This window comes from Fonsecaea monophora (genome assembly GCF_001642475.1).
Source record: "Fonsecaea monophora strain CBS 269.37 chromosome Unknown Scaff23, whole genome shotgun sequence".
Classification (NCBI taxonomy): domain Eukaryota; kingdom Fungi; phylum Ascomycota; class Eurotiomycetes; order Chaetothyriales; family Herpotrichiellaceae; genus Fonsecaea; species Fonsecaea monophora.
Window position 1 is genome coordinate 288641 of NW_019173954.1, and position 21185 is coordinate 309825.

The 21185-nt window shown below is 53.1% G+C and overlaps 8 protein-coding genes across 8 annotated transcripts; 4 read left to right on the top strand and 4 right to left on the bottom strand.

Annotated features, from left to right (window-relative positions):
- Window positions 1-544: 544 nt before the first annotated feature.
- On the top strand, window positions 545-2549 carry AYO21_04266 (hypothetical protein; the record flags this gene model as incomplete). Its single annotated transcript, XM_022654239.1, has 2 exons — window positions 545-1123; window positions 1230-2549. 2 exons carry the CDS (start codon window positions 545-547, stop codon window positions 2547-2549), a joined length of 1899 nt encoding a protein of 632 aa, XP_022513516.1.
- A 545-nt stretch (window positions 2550-3094) lies between these two features.
- Window positions 3095-5065, bottom strand: AYO21_04267 (hypothetical protein; the record flags this gene model as incomplete). The annotated part of the gene is made up of 1 exon (XM_022654240.1): window positions 3095-5065. One exon carries the CDS (start codon window positions 5063-5065, stop codon window positions 3095-3097), a length of 1971 nt encoding a protein of 656 aa, XP_022513517.1.
- A 1279-nt stretch (window positions 5066-6344) lies between these two features.
- AYO21_04268 (calcium/proton exchanger) lies at window positions 6345-8230 on the bottom strand (the record flags this gene model as incomplete). Its single annotated transcript, XM_022654241.1, has 2 exons — window positions 6345-8170; window positions 8227-8230. 2 exons carry the CDS (start codon window positions 8228-8230, stop codon window positions 6345-6347), a joined length of 1830 nt encoding a protein of 609 aa, XP_022513518.1.
- Window positions 8231-10252: 2022 nt separating this feature from the next.
- AYO21_04269 (hypothetical protein) lies at window positions 10253-12317 on the top strand (the record flags this gene model as incomplete). The annotated part of the gene is made up of 3 exons (XM_022654242.1): window positions 10253-10403; window positions 10449-11464; window positions 12147-12317. The coding sequence occupies 3 exons, from the start codon at window positions 10253-10255 to the stop codon at window positions 12315-12317; spliced, it is 1338 nt and encodes a 445-aa protein (XP_022513519.1).
- A 334-nt stretch (window positions 12318-12651) lies between these two features.
- Window positions 12652-13806, top strand: AYO21_04270 (hypothetical protein; the record flags this gene model as incomplete). The annotated part of the gene is made up of 2 exons (XM_022654243.1): window positions 12652-13038; window positions 13093-13806. 2 exons carry the CDS (start codon window positions 12652-12654, stop codon window positions 13804-13806), a joined length of 1101 nt encoding a protein of 366 aa, XP_022513520.1.
- A 513-nt stretch (window positions 13807-14319) lies between these two features.
- Window positions 14320-16296, top strand: AYO21_04271 (hypothetical protein; the record flags this gene model as incomplete). The annotated part of the gene is made up of 1 exon (XM_022654244.1): window positions 14320-16296. One exon carries the CDS (start codon window positions 14320-14322, stop codon window positions 16294-16296), a length of 1977 nt encoding a protein of 658 aa, XP_022513521.1.
- Window positions 16297-17266: 970 nt separating this feature from the next.
- AYO21_04272 (hypothetical protein) lies at window positions 17267-18151 on the bottom strand (the record flags this gene model as incomplete). Its single annotated transcript, XM_022654245.1, has 1 exon — window positions 17267-18151. One exon carries the CDS (start codon window positions 18149-18151, stop codon window positions 17267-17269), a length of 885 nt encoding a protein of 294 aa, XP_022513522.1.
- Window positions 18152-19031: 880 nt separating this feature from the next.
- Window positions 19032-21051, bottom strand: AYO21_04273 (hypothetical protein; the record flags this gene model as incomplete). Its single annotated transcript, XM_022654246.1, has 6 exons — window positions 19032-19310; window positions 19428-19525; window positions 19597-20038; window positions 20127-20503; window positions 20569-20758; window positions 20836-21051. 6 exons carry the CDS (start codon window positions 21049-21051, stop codon window positions 19032-19034), a joined length of 1602 nt encoding a protein of 533 aa, XP_022513523.1.
- Between the last annotated feature and the right edge of the window lie 134 nt (window positions 21052-21185).

Sequence of the window (21185 nt, forward strand, 5' to 3'; positions counted from 1 at the left end):
TATTGGCTGGAGGCGAATCTCGGCTGTCAAGTCGATGCAAGGGGCGTCAAGAGGCGCCGCGGGATGATCTTCTGCACAGTACCGGATCCGGCCTTCCCGTGGCGGATCTACACATTCGATGTGGTCAGCTCATTGCCATTCGCGGCTGCCCGTCTTGGAAAAGCCGCAGGCTCTTGTATTTCTGAGCATCAGAACATCAGAACATCGACAGGGTTTTGGCAAGAGCATACTGGCTCTGTTGTTGCAGGAAGAACTTGCCATGCGGGCAGAGATCATGGTTGCAACAAGATGGGTCATGGTCAGCATTCTATTATCCCAGGCCCTCGTTCGGCCGCACTTTAGCTCTCACTCAACAAGCGTTCTGTTGTTGCCCCTCAGCTTTATGAATCCATCCTGGCCACCAAGAACCTGCGGCTGAGGTTGTTTAATGACATCTGACGCAACGGCAAAACCGTTATATGCTGCCTATGAGGCCGTGACTGGCTTTCGTGCCCAACACTCCAGATCTGATCCTCGAAGAACCTCCCAGTGACCGCGCATAACCATGAAGAGCCACGACGAAAGACCGCAGATCGATACGACAGCAACGCCAGGCCCGTACATCGAAGCCGGTATCGAGGAGCGTACGGGTGCCCAGCCTACTGAAACAACAAGTTTGCTCGCCCATCGGAATCGCACAAGTCGCTCTGATGTTCACTATCGAGACTGCATCTCGGGCTCTCGGTTCCATTTTCTGTTCTGGAGCACAATTTTCGGTTGCTCGATTGCTTTTTTTGACACCACATTGATGGCTTCTTCCCACCCCGTCATTACTTCATACTTTGAAGCCTCCAATGCTGCTTCCTGGCTTAGCACTGTCTTTTATCTGACTTCGACGGTATTTCAGCCAGTGTACGGCCGTGTCTCGGACACGATCGGTCGGCGACCGGCGTTGCTGTTCGCCATTGTCATGTTCTTCGCCAGCACGCTATGGTGCGGTGCAGCTGGCAGTATTGGCAGTTTCATCGCCGCCAGAGCGGTAAGTGGACTGGGAGCCGGAGGAGTGATTGCCCTTGGAGGGATCTTGACCAGTGACATTGTCAAAATCGAGTACAGGGGGATTTATCAAAGTTATTTCAATTTGGTACGTTTCCCGGGCCTCAAGAGTGAAGTATCCTCCGCCACTTTTAATACCGCCGATTCCACACTGAATACCTGATGTCTCTTTCTGCTAACATGACTAAAATCAGTCGTACGGAGCAGGCAATGGACTGGGCGCCGCCTTGGGAGGCTTTCTCTGCGACTACTTCGGCTGGCGCGCTGCCTTCTTCTTGCAGCTGCCCTTTATCGCCGTTTATGGTATCCTCGCTATTTTTTCTTGCCCTGATAACCTGGGCCCAAATCTTGCAAAGACCCAAGGGAAGACACTGAGCCAAGCATTCAAAAGCTTCGACACTTATGGAATGTTTGGCATGATCCTCACGGTCTCCGGCCTCATCCTGGGGGTAAATCTGGGCGGGAACGTGTTCATCTGGACACACCCCTTTGTCATCAGCAGCCTGGTTATCTCTGCCATCGCAGGTGTCTCCTTGGTTTTTGCGGAGCGCAAAGCCGAACGTCCTATTCTCCCTCTCAGACTTTTCTCGACGATACCTATTGCGAATGTTATAGGCAGCAATTTTATTGCGTCCTTGATCTCCAATACGGTTTTGTTCAATGTTCCACTCTACCTCCAAGCCGTTCGACAGACTTCGCCAACGACTTCTGGTCTTTACCTGGTTCCTCCTCTAGTCGGCTCTAGCATCGCCGCCATGCTAACGGGACTTTACATTACCCTCAGACGACGCATGAAGCCGCCGATGGTGCTGGCTTCAATCATGGGACTCGGTGGCTCGATTGCTGTAACGTGCTTGTCAGCAAACACGCCTACCTCGCTTCTCCCCCTTCTCATTCCCGTCGTCTCGATCGGCCAAGGATTCTTTTTCCCAGCAGGAACGATTGCGGTCCTTGCCCTCAACTCCCAGGAGGACCAAGCTGTGGCCACGACCACACTCGGTCTTGTCCGCAACCTCGGCTCCATTATGGGCGTGGCCTTGAGTAGCTGGGTATTGCAGAATGCGCTGCCGATATACTTGAGCAGATACGTCACAGCACCAGACGCCGCGACCAAACGAGAGATCATTCGTACTGTGAGGGAATCCATCAATTCGATTCGCACTTTGGATCCCTTGCACAAGAGACAGGTCATTGATGCGTATGCGTCGAGCTTGAGAGCGACTTTTCTCTTGAGCATCATCTTCTCCATTCTATCTATTTTGCTCATTTGGCCTATCCAACTTCCCAGTTTGCAAACGCAAGAGGACATGGATAAAAATGAGACAGCTGTTTTTACTCCGGAATCGAGCGATGACTATGAAGAGGAAGAGGACGAAGCCGACGCGCGAGCGTTGCTGGCTACGCCGATCTACTCCATTGTACGAACTTTCACTGGCGGTACAAATCGGAGTACAAGATCAACATCTTTGGATGGGATTCTGGAAAGGAGAGCAAGTTTCGACACAAACTTGTAGGTGTTACAGCGGGCACAGATGGGCAGTGCCATGCAAGCCATCCTGGAGGAGACTACAAAACTGGTCAGGAAGAGAAACCGATGAAAGACACATCTGGCGACTCCTGCACGACTTGGGGCGGAATTGCGTATCGCCGCCAAGCGCAATTTCGACCCGACGCAGCTTGGAAGTAGAGGGTTGTCAGGGGGTCGTCTGTGGGATTGATATTGAGCAGGAGCTGTTTCCTGGCTTTGAACGAGCCAGCACGAGGCGAGATAGTCTGAACGATGCTGTCTATAACGATAGATGGACCCAAGTCTCTCGCGAAAATAGCTCCGGTATCTTTCTGACTACGGTTTGCTGTACTTTTCAGAAGATGCTCCGTGAACTCGGCCTGACGGCTTCGCCGTCGTTGGTGGTATGATATCCCCGTCTAAGAGCAAGTCCACCTTAGGATTGAGAAAAGGATGCTGTCATCGCAGAGCTGGTCACTCGTCACTCGTCAGCGGTCACTTATTTCCAATCCAATTGACATTGAACCAGGTGATCTGCGTGTCTGCTCAGTGCTAGCCCAGCGACTCCCCCGCGCGCTGGAACACGACCTTGAATTTCTCGGGCACGTCAAACTTGCCCATCCGCACGTCGACAAAGTGCAGGCCTCGACCTCGACAAAAGGCCTTGTCGGCGAGTAACTCGTCGAGGTGGCGCCAGGTCGAGACCTCGTAGGTGCGCACGGGGTAGGAATCACTCTCGTCATTTTCAACGGAGTCATCGCCATCCCTGTCGTCCATAGGCCCATCAGATGACGAACGTGACCGCACCACCGTCTTGGAGTTGGAGTTGGAGAGCTGTTCCCGTTCGTCGCTCGCGCCAAAAGCGCGTGCCAACTCCCCGTACCGCCACGGCGCCAGGTCGTTGTAGTCCTCATGCATGCCGTGGATCTGGCGCTCGTACGCGTACCCGGCGTTGTTGACCAGGAAGATGGTTGCGGGGATCCTGTAGCGGATCATGGTGCCCAGTTCCTGCACTGTGACTTGGAAGCCGCCGTCGCCGTCGAGGAGGATCGTGCGGCCGCGGGGGACCGGTGACTGTGTTGTTCGTGTTGGATTTCCGTGAGCATCCCGTTGGTGATGAAAACCATGTTGATGATGTGTATGCTGTCGAGCCAAACTCACACCCATGGTCAGTGGCAGCATGTGTCCGATCGAGAACCACTGGCCCGACGCGATGGTTTGGGCCCCCCTGGGCAGAACGAGATCCCGACCACCGAGGATCGGTGTCGCGTTTCCCAGCACCACGATGTCGTGCGGTCGAAGGTACGCGCTGAGCCGGAGGTAGAAGGACGTTTGGTCGATGGGGGCGTCGAGGTCAACACCCGCACCCGCATAGGCTGGCGGCTGGATTGTGCGGAAATCCCCCAGAGACGTGACGTCGGGCGACGCAACGGCCGCGCGATCAATTTGGCGGGTCAGCCGGGCGAGGAATCGTTCGAGATTGATGGATCCCTTCTTGGCCCCGGCGTCCGTGATTGGCCTGGGACCGGTAGGATCGTGGATCGAGTTCTTCTCCAGCGTAATCGTCCTGTCGGCCTCTGGGACGACCTTCCACGACAGCGTCTGCGTGTCGGAGAACATGGGCCCAAAGGCGATCACCAGGTCCGCGTCGCGCACGTACGGCATCGTGTCGATCTGCCCGACGGGGCCCGAGTGGACGCCGTAGTAGTTTGGGAGGGCGTGCTCGACCATGCCGTTGCCCGAGGGCATGCACAGCGTGGGGATCCCCGAGGCGTGGACAAAAGCGTTGATCGCACCGCGCAGTTGTCGCACGCCGCCGCCGCTGTCGACCAGCACCAGGGGCTGTTTGGCGCCGTAGATCTTTTGCAAGAGATGGTCGACGAGTTTCCTCTCGCGATTATTCTTCTTCTCCAACTCGTCGGTGTCGTCGCCAGCGGTCACGTCTTTCGTGGACAGTGACTCCTCGAGCAGTCTCTCCCCGTCGACCACTTCCTTGGACGCCATGTCCGCCGGAAGCTCGATGTACGCGGGCCTGCTCTCCCTCAGCGCGGCGAGGATGGTCCGATCAATCTGCGCAGGTGCGGTGGCTTCGTCGACAAGGTTCGCCTGCGCGACGGTGACGTGCCTGGCCATCTCGGCGAAGACCCTGGGCCGCCCGTCGCCGAGGGTGTGGTGGACGTTCCTCCTCTGGTCCTGCAGCCGGCGCTGGGGGGTCCCCACGATCGACACCACGGGGACGTGTTCGCTGAAGCTGCCCGCGACGGCGTTGATGGCGCTCAGCTCCCCCACGCCGTACGTCGTCAGCAGCGCCCCGAGACCGCGCACCCGCGCGTACCCGTCCGCGGCGTACCCCGCGCTCAGCTCGTTGCAGGTGCCCACCCATTTCACCCCGGCCGGCGCGATGTAGTCGAGCGCCCTGAGCGTGAAGTCGCCGGGCACGCCGTGGATGGCGTGCACGCCCTGCTGGCGCAGCCGCGTGAAGAGGTACTTGGCTACCGTGGTCCTGCCACCGTGACTCACCATTGGATTGAGGGGGGTGAATCTGCTCGTTTTCTCCTCAGACTATACATACAGAACAAGGCAAGCAGATTTGTTTGCGGATTGCCTGAAGACTTGAAAACTCCCCCTCCCACTTAAAAGGCGAGACGAGACGTAAATGCGAGGCTACGAGGTCTTGTAAGCAACGCGTAATGAACCACACGCATATCTGCAATCTCTTCGGTGCGTACCGGAAAATGAAATCTGGAGGCCCTAATGGCCAGACCACGGGCTGAGAGCGTAAACGCTGAGGTATGGTTTACGATTGTGGTATTGTAAGATGAGAAACCCAGCATTGACCGAGGTCCTCGAACCGGTCGTTCTCGTCACGGCCGCGGCGGGGCTTGGATTGCAGCCTTGCATCAAACAAGGCTGAGACGCCCTTTTGGGAGTTGCGGGTTCCAAAGAGACCAGACAGATTCGCAGTAAGATTACGAGGTACGCGCATAGAGACGGATCGATTCGTTGCAAGACAAGACTTTTTGCAATATTTTTCAATTTTTGTGTGTTCGAGGCTAATGTTACGAGCCAAGTGTTCAGATTTTCATTTCTGCCCAACAGTCGTGACAGAAGAGATACGCCATGCTCTCCGCCTTGAACCTCATTCAAGGTTACAAGTAAAGTCTGGGCCTCTCATATCATGACATCTTCCATCCCTGTTTCAGCATCACAGCTCCGTTGCTTCCACTCTAAATGGCCCCCTCAACGAATCGTGGGCCATGTTTCCTCGCCATGAGGATCATCCCACGAGCATGAACGCTCATGCAAATTCTTCGGGAGTCTCCCCGAGACGATGCGGCGGCGAAATATCTGCACATAGCTTGGCCTATGCAGCAGTTTTGAAACCCGGATTGAGATTATCGCAAGGGTTGTTTTTGTTTACCGGGTCGATCATACGACATGGCGTGATATGCTTCACAGCCTAAATAAGTGAGTCGAGAGCTGCTCGCGGGTACGGTTGAAGTAATAATGACATGTCGCCGTGTCAGGTTCCAAGGAAAATGGGCTTGAGATGGCCAGGTATCGTGAGTGCCGCTCGACAAATAGCGACCGGATGTGCAGGTAGATGAGATGGATTGTTGAGCCTTGTTTTGGGATTCCCAAATCCAATAAAGTGGTGCGATGAAGTTGATTAAAAGTTGTAGTAGCTCATTTTGTAGAGATACACCACCAATATCCATCGGCATCCTGTGCCGGACTGCCCTGCAATCGCTCGCTCCCAAACCCGATAGGAAATTTCGAATAGAGTAACATGGAAAGGTAATCATGAGTCGCTCGGGCAGTCGCTGAGGCCGGGTGCGGTGGGATAAAACCAGGCGGCGACCGCAATGATGATGTACAAAGTCATCAGCAAGATACCCTCAAGGTAATGTGACTTGCCGTCGCTAATCAGGTAGTTGACGAGTAGAACGGCCACGAACAAGACTGCGATCTGGAAGCCATCAAAGAACAAAGTCATATCGTCTTTGCCAATGATCCAGCCCAAAACAACCACGAATGGGAGTACCAGAAGTGCAATTTGCATACTGGAGCCGACAGCGACACCGATGGCCAAATCCATCTTGTCTTTCACGGCAACTGTGACGGCCGTTGCGTGTTCTGCAGCATTGCCGACGATCGGAAGTAATATGAGACCGACAAAATTTTTCGAAATGCCACCGCCGCAGGTGATGGCGTTGATTGAATCAACCAAGAATTCGGCGTTCAGAGCAACAAGGACCGTGGAGATTGTCAATGTCAGCACAGCAACCCAGATGGATAGTTGAGGTTGTTCAGGCTCATCCTCCACGGGCTCTGGAGTCTCGGCTCCTGGTGCTTTCTTAGAGCGGAGCTTATCAGGAATCACTGCATTCTTGAACTTGGTGCCCACGTCGCGCGTCTCATTCTTCGCACTAGGGGCGTTGTAGATTGCCGAGTGGCTTTTGAGTTGGAAAAAGAGGTAGCAAGCATAGACAATGAGGAGAAGGATAGCTGTGCCTCTGCTCAATTCTGCCACACCGGGTTTGGCGTTCTCGGTCGTAGCGGTCTCGGTGTTGGAGGTGCCATTTCCGGTTCGAGCCCATTGTTCAAAAGCGGTAGGGATAATCAGACTGCTGACAGCCAAGAAGAGCAAACTCGAGGCAGTCTGAGCCACTGTGATGTTGAAGGCCTGTTCCATGCGATTAACACCCCCGAAGAAAAAGCACATGCCCATGACCAGCAGAAGATTCGACAGCATGCTACCAATCAAAGAAGTTTGAACGATCAAGACTTGATCTTTCGCCAGAGCAATGATGGAAACAATCAGCTCGACCGCATTGCCAAAGGAGGCGTTAAGCAAGCCACCAAGAACTTCGCCGGTCCTCAAAGCAATCTCTTCAGTGGCATAACTCAACATAGCCGCCAAAGGGATGATGGCGATGAAGTTGATGACGAAAACGGCAACAGGATCAACATCGGCGTAGTTGACCGCAATGCCAACCGGCGAGGCAATGAGAAGGACATTGATCCAGGAGTTGAACAGTGTGGCCCGGATTTGACTCCACGCGGTGAATACTGGCTTGTCCTTGCCGTCGTCATCCTTCTCTTGTCTGGAGTCACGGCTGAAGATGGTCTTGATGCCGTGTTTCTCGACGTTTTTGTCGCCCGAAGTACGGTTGCGCAGCGAACCCCCCTCTTCTGTTTGACTGGGCTTGCCATATGTGTACGTGTCGCTGCTCAGCCCATCTTCAGTTCCCGTCCGAAACTCGTCTCCAAGACCTCTTTCCGAATTTGCTGGACTCAGAGAGCGAGGCATGTCGACTTGATTGCTAGGCGCATTGGGCGTTGTAGAAGATCTAGCATTTGGTGTCGTCGCCGCGTGTCTCACAGACGGATTCACTCCAAGTTCTTCACCCCTCTCTCTCGATGAAGAAGGCCGATAGTCATTGGGATCGTCGGTTCTGGTAACGGTCAGGGGCGAGCCATTACCGTCGCCGTTCTCAATGCGCCGCAACGTATTCGATCTGGAATTGGGTTTCCATTTCGCAAAGGGATTTCTGATGGGCAAATTGGCTTCGTCATTCGGATCATTGTACCACGCGGCAACTTTGGCCTGGTGGCGAAACTTGTCTGCGTTCTAGTTAGGACGCGATGCAAAGTCAATGGGGGTGTGCAGGGTTACTGACGCATTTTTCAGCACTCTAACCTCTGCGCTCTCCTGTTGAATGTCTCGGTTGTCTTGAAAGAGCGATATTGAACTGTGCAAAAGACCGCCAGATTTTTACAATACAGTGGTGTGGGTGGACAAGTATGGTCGGGATAGATGGGCCACAGGGTGGGATGTGTGGTCGCTGCCTTTTGAGATACGTGGGAGGATGTCAGAGGTTGCACAGCCCCAACATAACGCAGCAGGGAAGACTGACAAGCGGTAATGAGCGTTTGGCGTAACACTAGATGTGCAGTGAGGTGAAAGGATGATGATGGTGATGGTGCAAAACAGGGAATCGGGCAGAAATCAACAGTACCGAACCAGTCATTGAAAGGGGGCCCCTTGGCGAAATGAAGGGAGATTTGAGTGAATTGCAGGGCATGGTTCAGCTAGAGAGTGATCGGTAAACTATAGCAAACGCGGAATGCGATCTGAGGATGGGTAGGACCGAATAGTGTGGCTGTCTGTTTGTCTATGATGAAACAAGGGGTTTGGTATTCCTCTTCCTGGTAGGATACGGGGTGTACAGGATGTGGCGATGGTGGCGGAGGAAGCACGAGAAGCACCTAGGAAATAGACCAGGTACTGAAGGGGATGCCCATCGACACCCAATGCGCATGCACAATGACGGGGGACATGCCCAAACAACCCAATCTAATTTGTTCTCTTCCATTGTTCAGCGCCCCCAGTGCCTTTGGTAGCCACACCCGCTCCACTTCTACAGTCAAAGCCGGGCCTATGGATACATTTGATTCCCCCCATTAGCGCCACCCGAGATGTTTGTGGTGCCTGGAGGCCCCATTTTATTCCGGGCGCCGATCCCAGTCCAGTGTCATTCTGTTTTTCTAGGACGTGAATGTCACAGGGGGCTCAATCGCATTACACTCTCTTTTGGGCTAAATCTGCGAGACAGTTTCTTGTAACAAAAGCAGGTGAGATGTAAGATTCCTGCGATTCCTCTTGGATTCTTTACCCTGGTTGAATGGTTTGAAGCTTTAGCCTTGTCCGTTTGGCGGGCTGGGCGTCATCCAGGTGGGAATTGCTTGGTTGTTCTTAGGCATTCTTGGACACGCTTGAGGCATCTTGGTTAAGCTTGAATCAACTCGGACTGTCAGCCCACAAGGACGACATGGTGAATGCTGTGATCATCTTATACGCCGTAACGGACACAATGCCAGATCGATATCAAAAATTCCTTACTCACCACCTGAGTGTAATCAGATTACCTCGTACTCGGTACCACAACTCCCGCTTTCAGTCTTTTACTGGTGTGCCTGGCAAATAATCAGCCACACGCACAGCCGCACCGCCACGTCCCTCTCACTTTTCTTTTGCCTAAGATTACGAACCATGACCAGATACTCTCTAGGCAACACTTACGAATGTCGCACTTCCAAGACCTCCCAATTCACCGACCACTGTCTAAAGGCCAGGCTCCTGTGTATCGGCGCGTCGGCGTACCGGCGCACCCCCTCACGTGCTAGTGTACGGCGTATGCACCCCAATGACTCGCGCGCTTGTCACGTGTCAGTTGCTCATTTATCAGGTGCAGTCACGTGCAAGAGAAACTCGAATTCATCCATCTCGAAGCTCAAATACTTGCTTCACTCTATTTACAAAGAGCACATTTACGCCCAACCTACAGCAGAATTCTTATATATTCAATGTAGGTGGAATCAGGTGTCACAACCGGAATGGCATTTTCTCTGTGTTTCCCTTCGAGATTTTCCTCTTCTGCCGAAGATGTGATTCGCTGGTTACATCTACCCTAGGTGACCGGATTGATTTCTTCTGGCATGGCTCGCATTGTAGTAAATCGGACAGTCAACGCGGCGCCATGTCTAACCACCAGAACCTTTCTGAGTTCTTTCTTGGAAATCTGGGGAAAACAGGGATTGGAGCGCGACCAGAGGAGACCGGTCCCAATAGGTTTGCTCTACCATCATTTGGACGGGACTCTGCTGATAGATCCAGGTGTATGCGTCAGCGGAGGCCCCGACTCTATGGCGTTGGCATACTTGCTCAATGAGATGAACACAGTGTCTGGAAAGCACAATGTTTCCGTCCAACCATTCGCCTTCATCGTCAACCACAAGGCTCGTAGAGAAAGCACCGATGAAGCCAACTACGTTCAATCTCAGCTACGCCGTCTTAGTATGTCTCTCGAACTCTGAACAGAGCCGCGCTTACGGTCCCAAGGCATTGAAAGCGAAATCCTCGAAATCCAATGGCCCAACAACATTGATCCAGCGAATACCGCCGATTTTGAATTGAGGGCTCGGCGAGCACGGTATCGGCTGATTGCAGATGCAGCGATTCGGAAGAAGATCCCCCATCTTTTTTTGGGACATCACCAAGACGACCAAGTTGAAACAGTCCTGATGCGTCTCGTGCGCAATGCTGGGACATCATTTCTCGGGTTTCAGGGCATGTCAGAGCATAGCACAATACCGTGCTGTGAGGACATTAGGGGAGCAAACGAAATTGAAAGCTACGAGAGATTTGCGCGGTGGCTAAACCCACACGACCCGCGAGTAAATCCAGAGACAATGAACTCGAGGCTCATCAACCAAGGGAAAACTGTGACGCCTTCTGTGCCGGGCGGGCTGCGGATCCACCGACCACTTCTGTCGTTTGCAAAATCTGTGATCATTGACTTCTGCAACACAAATCACGTCCCACATGTCCAGGATAAGACAAATTATGATCCTACACTGACACTCCGGAATGCTGTGCGGTATATGAGGACCCATTACACCTTACCCAAAGCCTTGCAAAGACCCTCCATCCTCTCACTTCAACAGTCGTCCTGGCGCTTTGCTACTTCCCTTGCGGCACGAGGAGAAAAGATCCTTGAAAAGCTCAGAGTGCTTACCTTCGACCTGCGGTCCGGTCGTATGACTGTACGAGTATCGCCTGCTTTTATCTCTCTGTGCGAGTTGGATTCTGAAGCTGGAGCATATGCTTTGGCGAGACTGACAAGTGTGGTGAGCTCGCAGTCGAGAGATGAAGAGCCGACTCTTGTACCTCGGCATAACCTGAGGCAGTTCCTGGACAAGAACCGATCTCGATTGCGAGAGTGGGTGACCGTGCAGCAGGTGTTACTCGAGAAGTCAAGCACTGGGCTGGATGTGAGTGACCATACGGCGACATCCGGATTCCGAATGGAACGGCAGAGCGGGTTTAGCGAGAGCTTTTCCGATTATGAAGGGACGGTATGGACGCTATCACGTCCACCATTACGTCTGGCGGAAATCACACGTACATCAAGGAGCTTTTGCCTTGACATCCGACCAGGCAAAGTCGACAATGAGGGTGCGGGTCCAATCCCCCAGTTGGAATGTGCTAAGAACTGCAACCAGACAGGGTTTTGGTCCCAGTGGATGCTTTGGGATCATCGATATTGGGTGCGTGTACGGACAAAAACTGCCGAAACGCTTTCCCATATCCGCATTCGCACTTATTGCGAGTCCGACGTACAAAGTGTGTACACAAGGCTCAAGGATAGGGGCTCAGAGCTTCAGTCCATTCTAGCAGAAGCAGGCCCAGGAAAGTTGAGGTTTACAATTCCCGTGCTGACAGTAGACGGAAAAGTTTCGGTGTTTCCGACATTGAATGTCGTCGTGGGGGGAAAGGACTCAATGCATGTTGACTCTGGACTGGCAGATCACTCAATCCTTGAATGGGAAGTCTGCTATAAGGTCATCGATCTGCCAATCATCAATGACCATCGGGAAATGATTCATTGGATGAATGCGCAGGTAAAACGCCACAAGTGAGCCAGTGTCTCTGTTAGCGATTCCGCGAAACCAACTGAGAGAACACACACTTGATGATCCCCCGCGGAACCGAAAACTGCTTGAGGAGTACGCTCGAACATATCCAACCTTCTCATAGAGACAGTCTACCAGCACCACTATCAGTCGGACAAGATACCTGGCACTATATTGTTCGACGTCGCTATCTCGGAAATACCCCAAGAGACAACTACAGGAATCGGTGGATGATGAGCCGGCGGATGACCGTGAGACTGATGCAAAGCACCCGGCTAGACGAATGCTTTGGTAGATGTTGACGAAGCTGAGGCATGGACGCAGTGGGTGCCAGCCACCCAGCCAGCTGGTGTCCAAGATGCTGACATGATGTCCGAGAGAATGCCGAATGGTGGACTCTGTGCCACCGGAAAGCTGCGAGATGATTGCTGGTCATTCGGGAGGATCATACTTGGTCTTCCCCACACGGGGTCTTTAGGCGTCGTCACGTCAATCCACCAGACGCGGAGAGGAGGTGGAGATAGTGGCCTCGGCCATTGGCGAAGTCTATATATCTCGAATTTGCCGCCGTTGCGCCGGACCGAGCGTTGGCTCAATCTCAGTTTCTCATCAACAGTATCAGCAGCACAATGGCAACTCAGGCAGTCCCCGAAGCGCTGACGGCGCCAACACAAACGTTCAAGAATGTTCCCCCATTCCCAGAGGATGTGCCGACCGCACCCCTCCTACGCCTGTCTCTGGCCAAACTGCTTGACCGTGATCCTGAAGAGGTGAACCGGTTCGTGCGAGCCTGCGAAGACCTCGGATTCTTTTACCTAGACTTGACTGGGCCAGGAGACTCTTTGCTCGCCGATGCAGATCAACTTTTCAAGGTTGGGGAGGAGTTGTTCGACCTTCCACTGGACGAGAAAAAGCAGTATGACTTCCAGAAGAAGGGGTCGTACTTTGGCTACAAAGGGTTTGGTGCCAATGTGGTTGACCGAGATGGCAATCTCGACCGCAACGAGTTCTATAATGTGAGTTGAGTCAGGACCCTGGTGAATACGAGATGAATCCTGATCAACATGCAGGTATCCAAAGATGACTTGTTCGGGATCATGGATCCGATACCTGCTCCTGAAGTTCTCAGCTCACGACGGCCCCTTTTGAAATCCTTCATGTCCTCAGCTCATGGGATTGTCACACTGGTGCTAGAACTGCTTAACGACCACCTCAGACTACCACCCAATACATTGCAAGGCATGCATCGGCTCGAGGGCCATGCGGGGGATCAGGTTCGTTTTATCAAAGCTCCGCCTCAGCCTATGGACGACAGACGGACCGCGTTGGGTGAGCACACCGACTTTGGAAGTGTCACGGTCCTCTTCAATCGGTTGGGTGGTCTGCAGGTCCTTCCCCCAGGACGAGACGCACAATGGTGCTACGTAAAACCCCTCCCTAACCACGCCATTATCAATCTGGGCGACGCAATGGTAAAATTCACAAACGGCCTTCTCCGGTCCAACATACATCGCGTGGTCTCCCCACCCGGCGAGCAGGCAGACCACACCCGATACTCCCTGGTGTACTTCAACCGACCAGAGAATGACGTGTTGCTGAAGCGGTTGGAGGGCAGCGAGATGATCCCCCCATTGGATGAGGGCACAGTTGAAGAAGAGATTAATAGCAAAGACTGGATCTTGAGACGAGCACTGGGTCATCGTATTGAACTGTTTGGGAACGATGCTTCGAACTTCGACAAAATCCAAGGGACGGAGAAGATCAGCCAACGTGCGTACCTGTAGAGTCTGGATGGGTGTGGTTATGACGAAGTGGGAGTCATTCGGTTATGTGTATGAGCCATGTTGCTCAGTGATTCATGTCAATAACACATATTTGAGTCTATTATTCACGGTGACTCAGACATTGTAGGCTGTGAAGTGAATGGAGTCGTCAATCACAATGAATCGTGATGGTGTCTCCAAAAATGTCGGGCCTCGACCCAAAAGGGGTTTAGCCTCCCTGCGCACAATAGAGAAATTTCGATGATTTTTCTCACTTCGAAGTTGTAATTATTGTTCATTGTTCACCAACGATTGATTGCATTGGGCCAAAAGCCTGGTGCGTCAAGCTCCAATCTTCAGGTCAACCATACTTGCTGCATATTCGTATTCGTTCGTCCACATTACTACGTCTCATGTGTCGAAAGAACACCCCCATTTACATCTGCCTACACGGCCATGTTAACCCCGCCACCTCAGGCCCGTCGGCCTGTTCTACCGGCCAGCATCTCGACTCCTTCGCTTCCTTCAAAAACCATGAGACCCCAACCTATGCAACGGAGATCAACCCTGAAGCGGTCAATCGATGAAACCAGTTTCATGGAGACGCCTTCAAGTCCCTCCAAACGCTCTCGCGTGACCTTTGATTCCGACGTCGAGATTGTGTCCGCAGACGATGATGAGGACCTGGATCCCCTGGTGGTCAAAGAGCAAGTGCGGAGAGCCATTGAAAGACATCGGTTTAGAGAAGACGAGGCATACGAGCGTGTGAAGGGCTATTTCAATGCCTCCCCGGACAAACCAAACGCACCCTCCACCAAGGTGCTCAAATTTCACCTTCAGGCTCTCCTGGCCAATGTCACGTCACTCGACAAAGACTGCAGCGGCTTAGTCGATGCAGTCCTGAATAGCGAGTGGGTAGGACGGGATGATCAGTACTATGCAATTTTTGTCAGATTCCTCAACAACCTGGCTGCGGCGCAACGCGGCTATCAGCGCAAGATCATGTCGGTCCTGGTTGACCTTTTGGGGCCTCAAAAGACACGGCGCATCGACAGCTCAACCCCCGTCAGACAACCAAAGATCCATCGACGAGTTCTGCAAGCCATCCAACACATCACCGTCAACGTCCCTTCATCACCTGCCGCTCTGGCCGATCGTGTCGCTTCCCGACTCCAGTTCGATTTTCAGAAGGCTGAGGAGCGCATGACGTACATACGAAATTTTATGGAGATGATCAAACATGTACCCGAGCTCACATCGGAGATTCTGACATGTGTCTTGCGAGAACTCATCAAGCTTGACGTTTCGGTTCAGGTTGATCTCGATGACGAAGAGGAGGATGTCGAAGACGATTTACTTACCCACATGTCGTCTTCGCAAACACTGGTTGCGCGCTCATCTCAGGACATGATGGCTGGCGGGCTCGATGATCAAAGTGATGATCTAAGCACCAGTGATGAATCAGAGATGGATGAAGACGAAGATACTGACCCGGCTGTCGCTCGTCGCCGTAAACTGAAGGAGGATATCAAGCAGATTGACCTGATTATGGACATTCTGTTCCAATACTACGCCAAACTCACAACTTCTGCCGCCCTCCAAACCCGCGATAATGCTGTTGAGCAGCTTATCTCTCAATTTCACACTCACATCCTTCCGACATATCGGGCGCGGCATCCGCAATTCTTGGTCTTCCACTTTGCCCAAGCCGATCCTATCATTGTCGATCGCTTCGTCACATCCTGTGTCGCTGTTCTTGTCGACAAGAAACAACCGCATCTCCTTCGACACAGCGCCGCCGCCTACTTTTCGGGATTTGTTGGCCGTGGTGCCCATGTCTCGCCGCAGGTGGTGCACGATTGCTTGGATCTGCTCTGCGACCATCTGACCATCTTGCGAAAGTCATACGAGCCCACATGTCGCGGTCCCGACCTGAAACGCTATGGCGATTTCTATGCCGCCTTCCAAGCAATTCTGTACATCTTTTGTTTCCGCTGGCGAGACATCGCCTCTGCCAACTCCGACGACGAATCCGACATTGATGTCGACGAGGATGAGGCCGAGACGTACCATTTTGCCGAGTCACTCCGTGAGTCACTTCGGGCGGCGATCTACTCCCCACTCAACCCATTGCGCGTCTGCACCCCGGTCATTGTCGAGCAATTTGCCAAGCTGACGCACGCCTTGCAATTATTCTACGTCTATCCGAAGCTCGAAGAGAATAGACATGTGCGAGTTACTGGCCACTGGCGCGGCGTGTCCGATTTGACTATCAGCAATCCCGACCGGGATTTGAGCTGGGTTGGAGACAATGGGATGTTGGAGGGGTATTTCCCCTACGACCCGTACCACTTGCCCATCAGCAAGCATTGGATCGAAGGAGATTACGTTGAGTGGAAAGGTATTCCTGGGGAGGAGGCCGAGGACACGGATTCTGAAGATGACGCGGGCATGGATGTTGGGGGAGTCGACGAGGATGACGATCTTGATCATGACTCAGACGACGAGTGATCTGGTCATGTGCGCGTGGACTTGATCTGCCTATCCACTTGCTTTGTCTCTTTATGTCATGGTTTCGCAACGCACCGAGTATTTACAGCGTCACGAGAAAAACGGCCTGTCTCTTTTCGCAAAAGGGAAAGGGGAAAGGGAAATGGCGTTGGAATTGTGTTTGTTCGGACTGTCGCGTTCAAGCGTGCTTTTTGAGGAGCTACCCATATCTTTCTTTGCATACACCCCAAAAGTCGGAGTTGGTATGGCTGGACGGGACGAAAGAGTTTTTTGTTCATGTATTGTCCGAAATGGTTCCAAAAGAGAGAAAATGAAGGATGAAGATGAAAATGACAAAAGTCCAAAAGTCTAATCTAGAAGTTTGAACGAATTGACAGATCTTGAATTTCGTCTGGCCTGTCTGAAAGAAGTCATCGCTGTAACGAGGGATAACTATCGAGTAGGAGCGGGTGACTCGTAAGACGTGCCCGGGAATTGCGTTCATAACGGATTTGTTCTGACCTGATCTGGCCTGGCCTGGCCTGGCCTGGCCTGACGTAACCTCGCCACGGTCAACGAAATATTACGTGGTCTATATGTTGATACAGTTCAGTACCTAACAGCCATAGGAGAAGTCGTGTGATATGGCAATGGAATAGAACGAATATAGTAGAGAGTAAAATGCGAGTCGTAGAATGGAATGCATCGAGTGAAATGATAATGAATGATACTGCGTGATAATCTGAATAATGCTCAACCTCCCAAACAAACCGGGCTCGAAAGGAATCAGTAGCAGGGTATCTTTTTTTTTGGTGAAGTTGTATACTTGTACGAGCATGAGTATACACCAGGATTCGCGGAGATGTGATATTGACGTGATACAAGATATTGACGTTTTATGATATGGCAAGATGTGATATAACCCTCACGAGTCGAGACAAGACACGATATGACGAGAGACAACGAGACGTGAGAGCCAGCTCAGTCCAGCTCAGACGCCGCCCCTCCTGAACCAGGCCTCCAAGCCCGTCTTCCACGCGCAGAACTCACCTTCGACCTGCGCGGCGATTTCCAGCGTGCCCGGCTCGAGCCCGAACGTCTCGGTCGCCGCGTCCCCATCGTCCCCGGGCCCGGCCCCGGCACGCATCTCGGTGTGGTCCACAAGTTCGTCATGCATGGCGGCGTGGCGCTGGAAACGCAGGCCGTCGACGTCCCCGTACACGACGTGCCGGCTAAGGCGGTGGCTCTCGGAGATTTTGATGGCGCGCACTTTGTCCATGCCCAAGGGCCGGACGTAGGCGCGGACCTTGTCGAGCGCGTCGACCATGGCCTCGGAGCGGCACTTGGAGAAGAGCCGCTTCTTGGTTGTCTCGTCGAGCGTCCACTTGAGCGACTGCACCGACGCGGCGGGCGTTTTGGAGATCTGCGCGAGCAGCGCGCCCAGCGGGTCGAAGTCGCGGAACTCGGCCTCGATCTCCATGCTCGCTTGGTACTGCGGCGTCTCGCGCGACAGCAGAGACCCGGGCTTCTGCCACGAGTAGCTGCGGAAGGTCGTCACGGAGAGGTCCGCCACGGCGGGCTCATACTCGATGTCGCCATTGTTGGCCGACGCGTTGACGGTGGGGAGCTGAGCGAGCGGTCTGAGCACGGCCAGGACGTCGTCGGCAGTCTTCCGCACTTCATCGGCGACCTTGTCCTGCTTGGGCCCCTCGGCGTAGATGTGCAGGGACACGACGGCCCGGTTGGCGGGCACGGTGATGCTCGACTGCCCGTTGAGGTGGACCGAGATGGGCTTCGGCGCCGAGAGGTACGAGGGGATACCGAGGACGCAGAGGACGGTGATGATGGACTGTTTGAGCCAGGACGAGGCGATCATTGTCGCGACGAATTGCGCTGTGGTGAAGAGAAGCATAGAAATTGTTGCTCAGGTCTTTTGTCTTTGTTTTTTGACAGCGCTTCTCCTCCGAAAAGGCCACTGAGACGATATGTATGTTTGTATGGTTGGTTGATCTCAAGCCCAACAGATCTCAGGACAAGGTGGTCATAATTGCTTCTGAAGGGCGAGAACACAACAGATGGCGTTTCTTACCTCAATCAAGCCTTCATAATAGCTTTGTTATTCATCAACTGTTGCTACTCGGTAGAGTACGTAAGGCCAGATTAACCTATATAGGTGGCGTCTTCAAATGTTTAGGCAACGGCGGAAAAAGGCCAAGGTGTTTGTTTGAAACCCGTTGCTCGCGAATCGAAACCGTGACATCTCAGAAAGGGAAAAGGATGTTGATTTCCTGGCCCCGGGCATCCGAGATTGTCATGTTTGTCGTGTTTGCTTGTTTTCTCTGTTTGCCCTGTTTGTCCGTGTTTCTTCTACACCCACTGTCCTGCTGTATGTTTTTTTTTGGCTGTAGGTACTTACAAAGCTACTTTCTCTACATTTCTATCGCATGTGTCATGGAACAAAATCGGCTTCTATTCTCTATTTCTTGTCTGCACTGTACGGACGACCGATTTCCCTAGGAACGAATGAGGCATTCCGCGCACCATATGAATCAAACGAGGAAGACGCTGGACGCTGAATCAGATACCGCCATATGAGCCTACCTATTCAGACTTATTCTAATATCCAGGCCATGAGTCGTCTATGTAATTTTGAGCCTCCTACCATGCAGCCCCTTGAGCTTGATACACTAGCGACCTACCTATCTACCTACCTACCTATTCCGTATCCACCGTGTTGGACCTCGTCGAGATTGACTTCACACTTGCTCGGTATGTCGCGGTCCATCGCTCTTCTCAGTAACTGCTGCAATGCCTTTGGTTGTCTCGACCGTGGAGTCAGGGTGGACCACGGTACCATCCCTACCACTGACCACGAGCTCGTGCGTGTTGTGGTCAATATGGATGTCCGAGGCGTAGACCATGATGGTTTCGGTGTCGCCAAAGAGTTTGGCCACTTCCTCGAGTGGCACGCCCTTGGTCTCCGGCAGGAGGAAGAACATGGTGATGGTGCCGACGCCGCAGATGATGATGAAGACCTATGTACGCGGAGAGGTTGTAAGATATTATTTCCCGCAGTTTCTTCCTGGTGTGGAAAGAGAGAACAGCCAGGCTGGTGCAGAGGGCGGGCAGATGGGTGGGTGACGGTCACGTACCAGGTAAAACTTCCAGCCAATGTTGGCAAATGCCGTGGCAGTAACTTGCAGATAGACAAGGTCGGTGAGGGCCACCACGGCCATTGACATGCAAACACCTGTTTTGTATAGGTGACGTGGTAAGCAACTGCGCATTTTGCACGTCTCCATGAAAAGGGGTCCATCTTACCTTTGGCACGCAGATGATTGGGAAACACTTCGCTATAAAACACGATTCCTGCAACGTCGACTCCACAGCTGTAGACGACCTCGAACAGGAACAACGCCGCGACCCCCATGGCCAGACCCGAGGTATTGTCGGTCCCTGCAAAGCTGGCGACCATGGCCGCCTCGATGATGAGCCAGAAGCAGCACCCTCCCACGCCGAACAGCATCAGCGGTTTTCGCCCGATGCGGTCCATGAACACCGCCCCGATCGCGTTGCCGATGATGGCCGTGGTGATCCAGCCGCACTGCAGACGGAGTTGGTCCTCGGTGCCGTAGCCGAGACTCTTGTACAGCGTCGGGCCGTAGTTGTTGATGACCAGCACCCCGGTAGACTGGCCGACAAAGGCGAAACCCATGGCCAGGATTGTTCGCTTTCGGTACGATTTCTTGAAAAACATGTCCCACTAGAGTGACAAACAGTTAGGTTCTGGGGGGAAAGCATGGCGGATCTGGACGGGGCGAGGTGGTCAGGTATGTTTGTGTTCTGCTCACCCATGAAACCGACAGGGTACGATCAAACTCGGCCTGCTTGCGCATCTGATAGAACTCGCCTCGCGCGAATTCTTGGTCCTCGTCGCCCGGGATGGCGTGGAGCCGGAGCACAATCTTCTCCGCTTCCTCCTCGCGGCCCTTCATGAGTAGGTATCTCGGGCTTTCCGGGACGAAGGGAAGCATGGCGAGCATGAGGAGCGGGAAAAAGAGCGCAATCCCCAGCGGACCACGCCATTGGGCTTGGGGCTCTTTGACGTAGAAAAAGCCCATTCCCGTGTACGCCGCGATCGCGTAGCCGATGGCAATGTTGACGCCGTTGAGGCCAACGAAGAAGCCGCGCAGTGCGGGCGGCGCAAGCTCAGCACTATATGCAGGCGCTGCAAAGATGGACATTAATACTCCTTTATTTTGTACATTTCGTGGTGTAAAAATCTGCACTTACTGACTGCCAGGAAGCCCCAGCTTCCCATACCGGCGAAGAACCTGGCGGTAATAAACATAGCCGTGCCGTTTGAACCGCATATCAAGGCGCCACCAAGCAAGGACCAAAAGGAGCAGAAGACGACACCGGCCTTTCTGCCCCATTTGTCCATGATATAGCTCACTATCATGATGCCGAAAAATGCCCCTGCCTTTGCCCCATAGTTAGATTCATATGCTTGAATTGGATCAACTGGGTTGGTGGGAAAAGGCGTAGGATGTTTCAAACCTGGAAAACACCAGACATGGCACCCTCGAGCTGGTCGGCGTCACCGGACGGCAGGCCCGTGGTCGGGCTAAGCAGCTTCATGTAGACCAGGAAGCTTGGTTCGCCTAAGGTCGTGCTAATGATGGAGGCCGGGTAGCCAAAGGCTACTTGGCCAAGAGAGACCAGCCAACATATCCAGAAGTTGTACCAATTGAACTGGCGGACCTGTGTCGCCATGCTGAACTCTGTCCACGGGATTGGTTTCCACAGAAAGGAAGTACAAAGACAAAACTGCTCAAACAAGACCGTGATGCTTTCTCCCACATATCCCCAGCAGCCACGAGGTATAGAGATAGATCTATATATCCTCG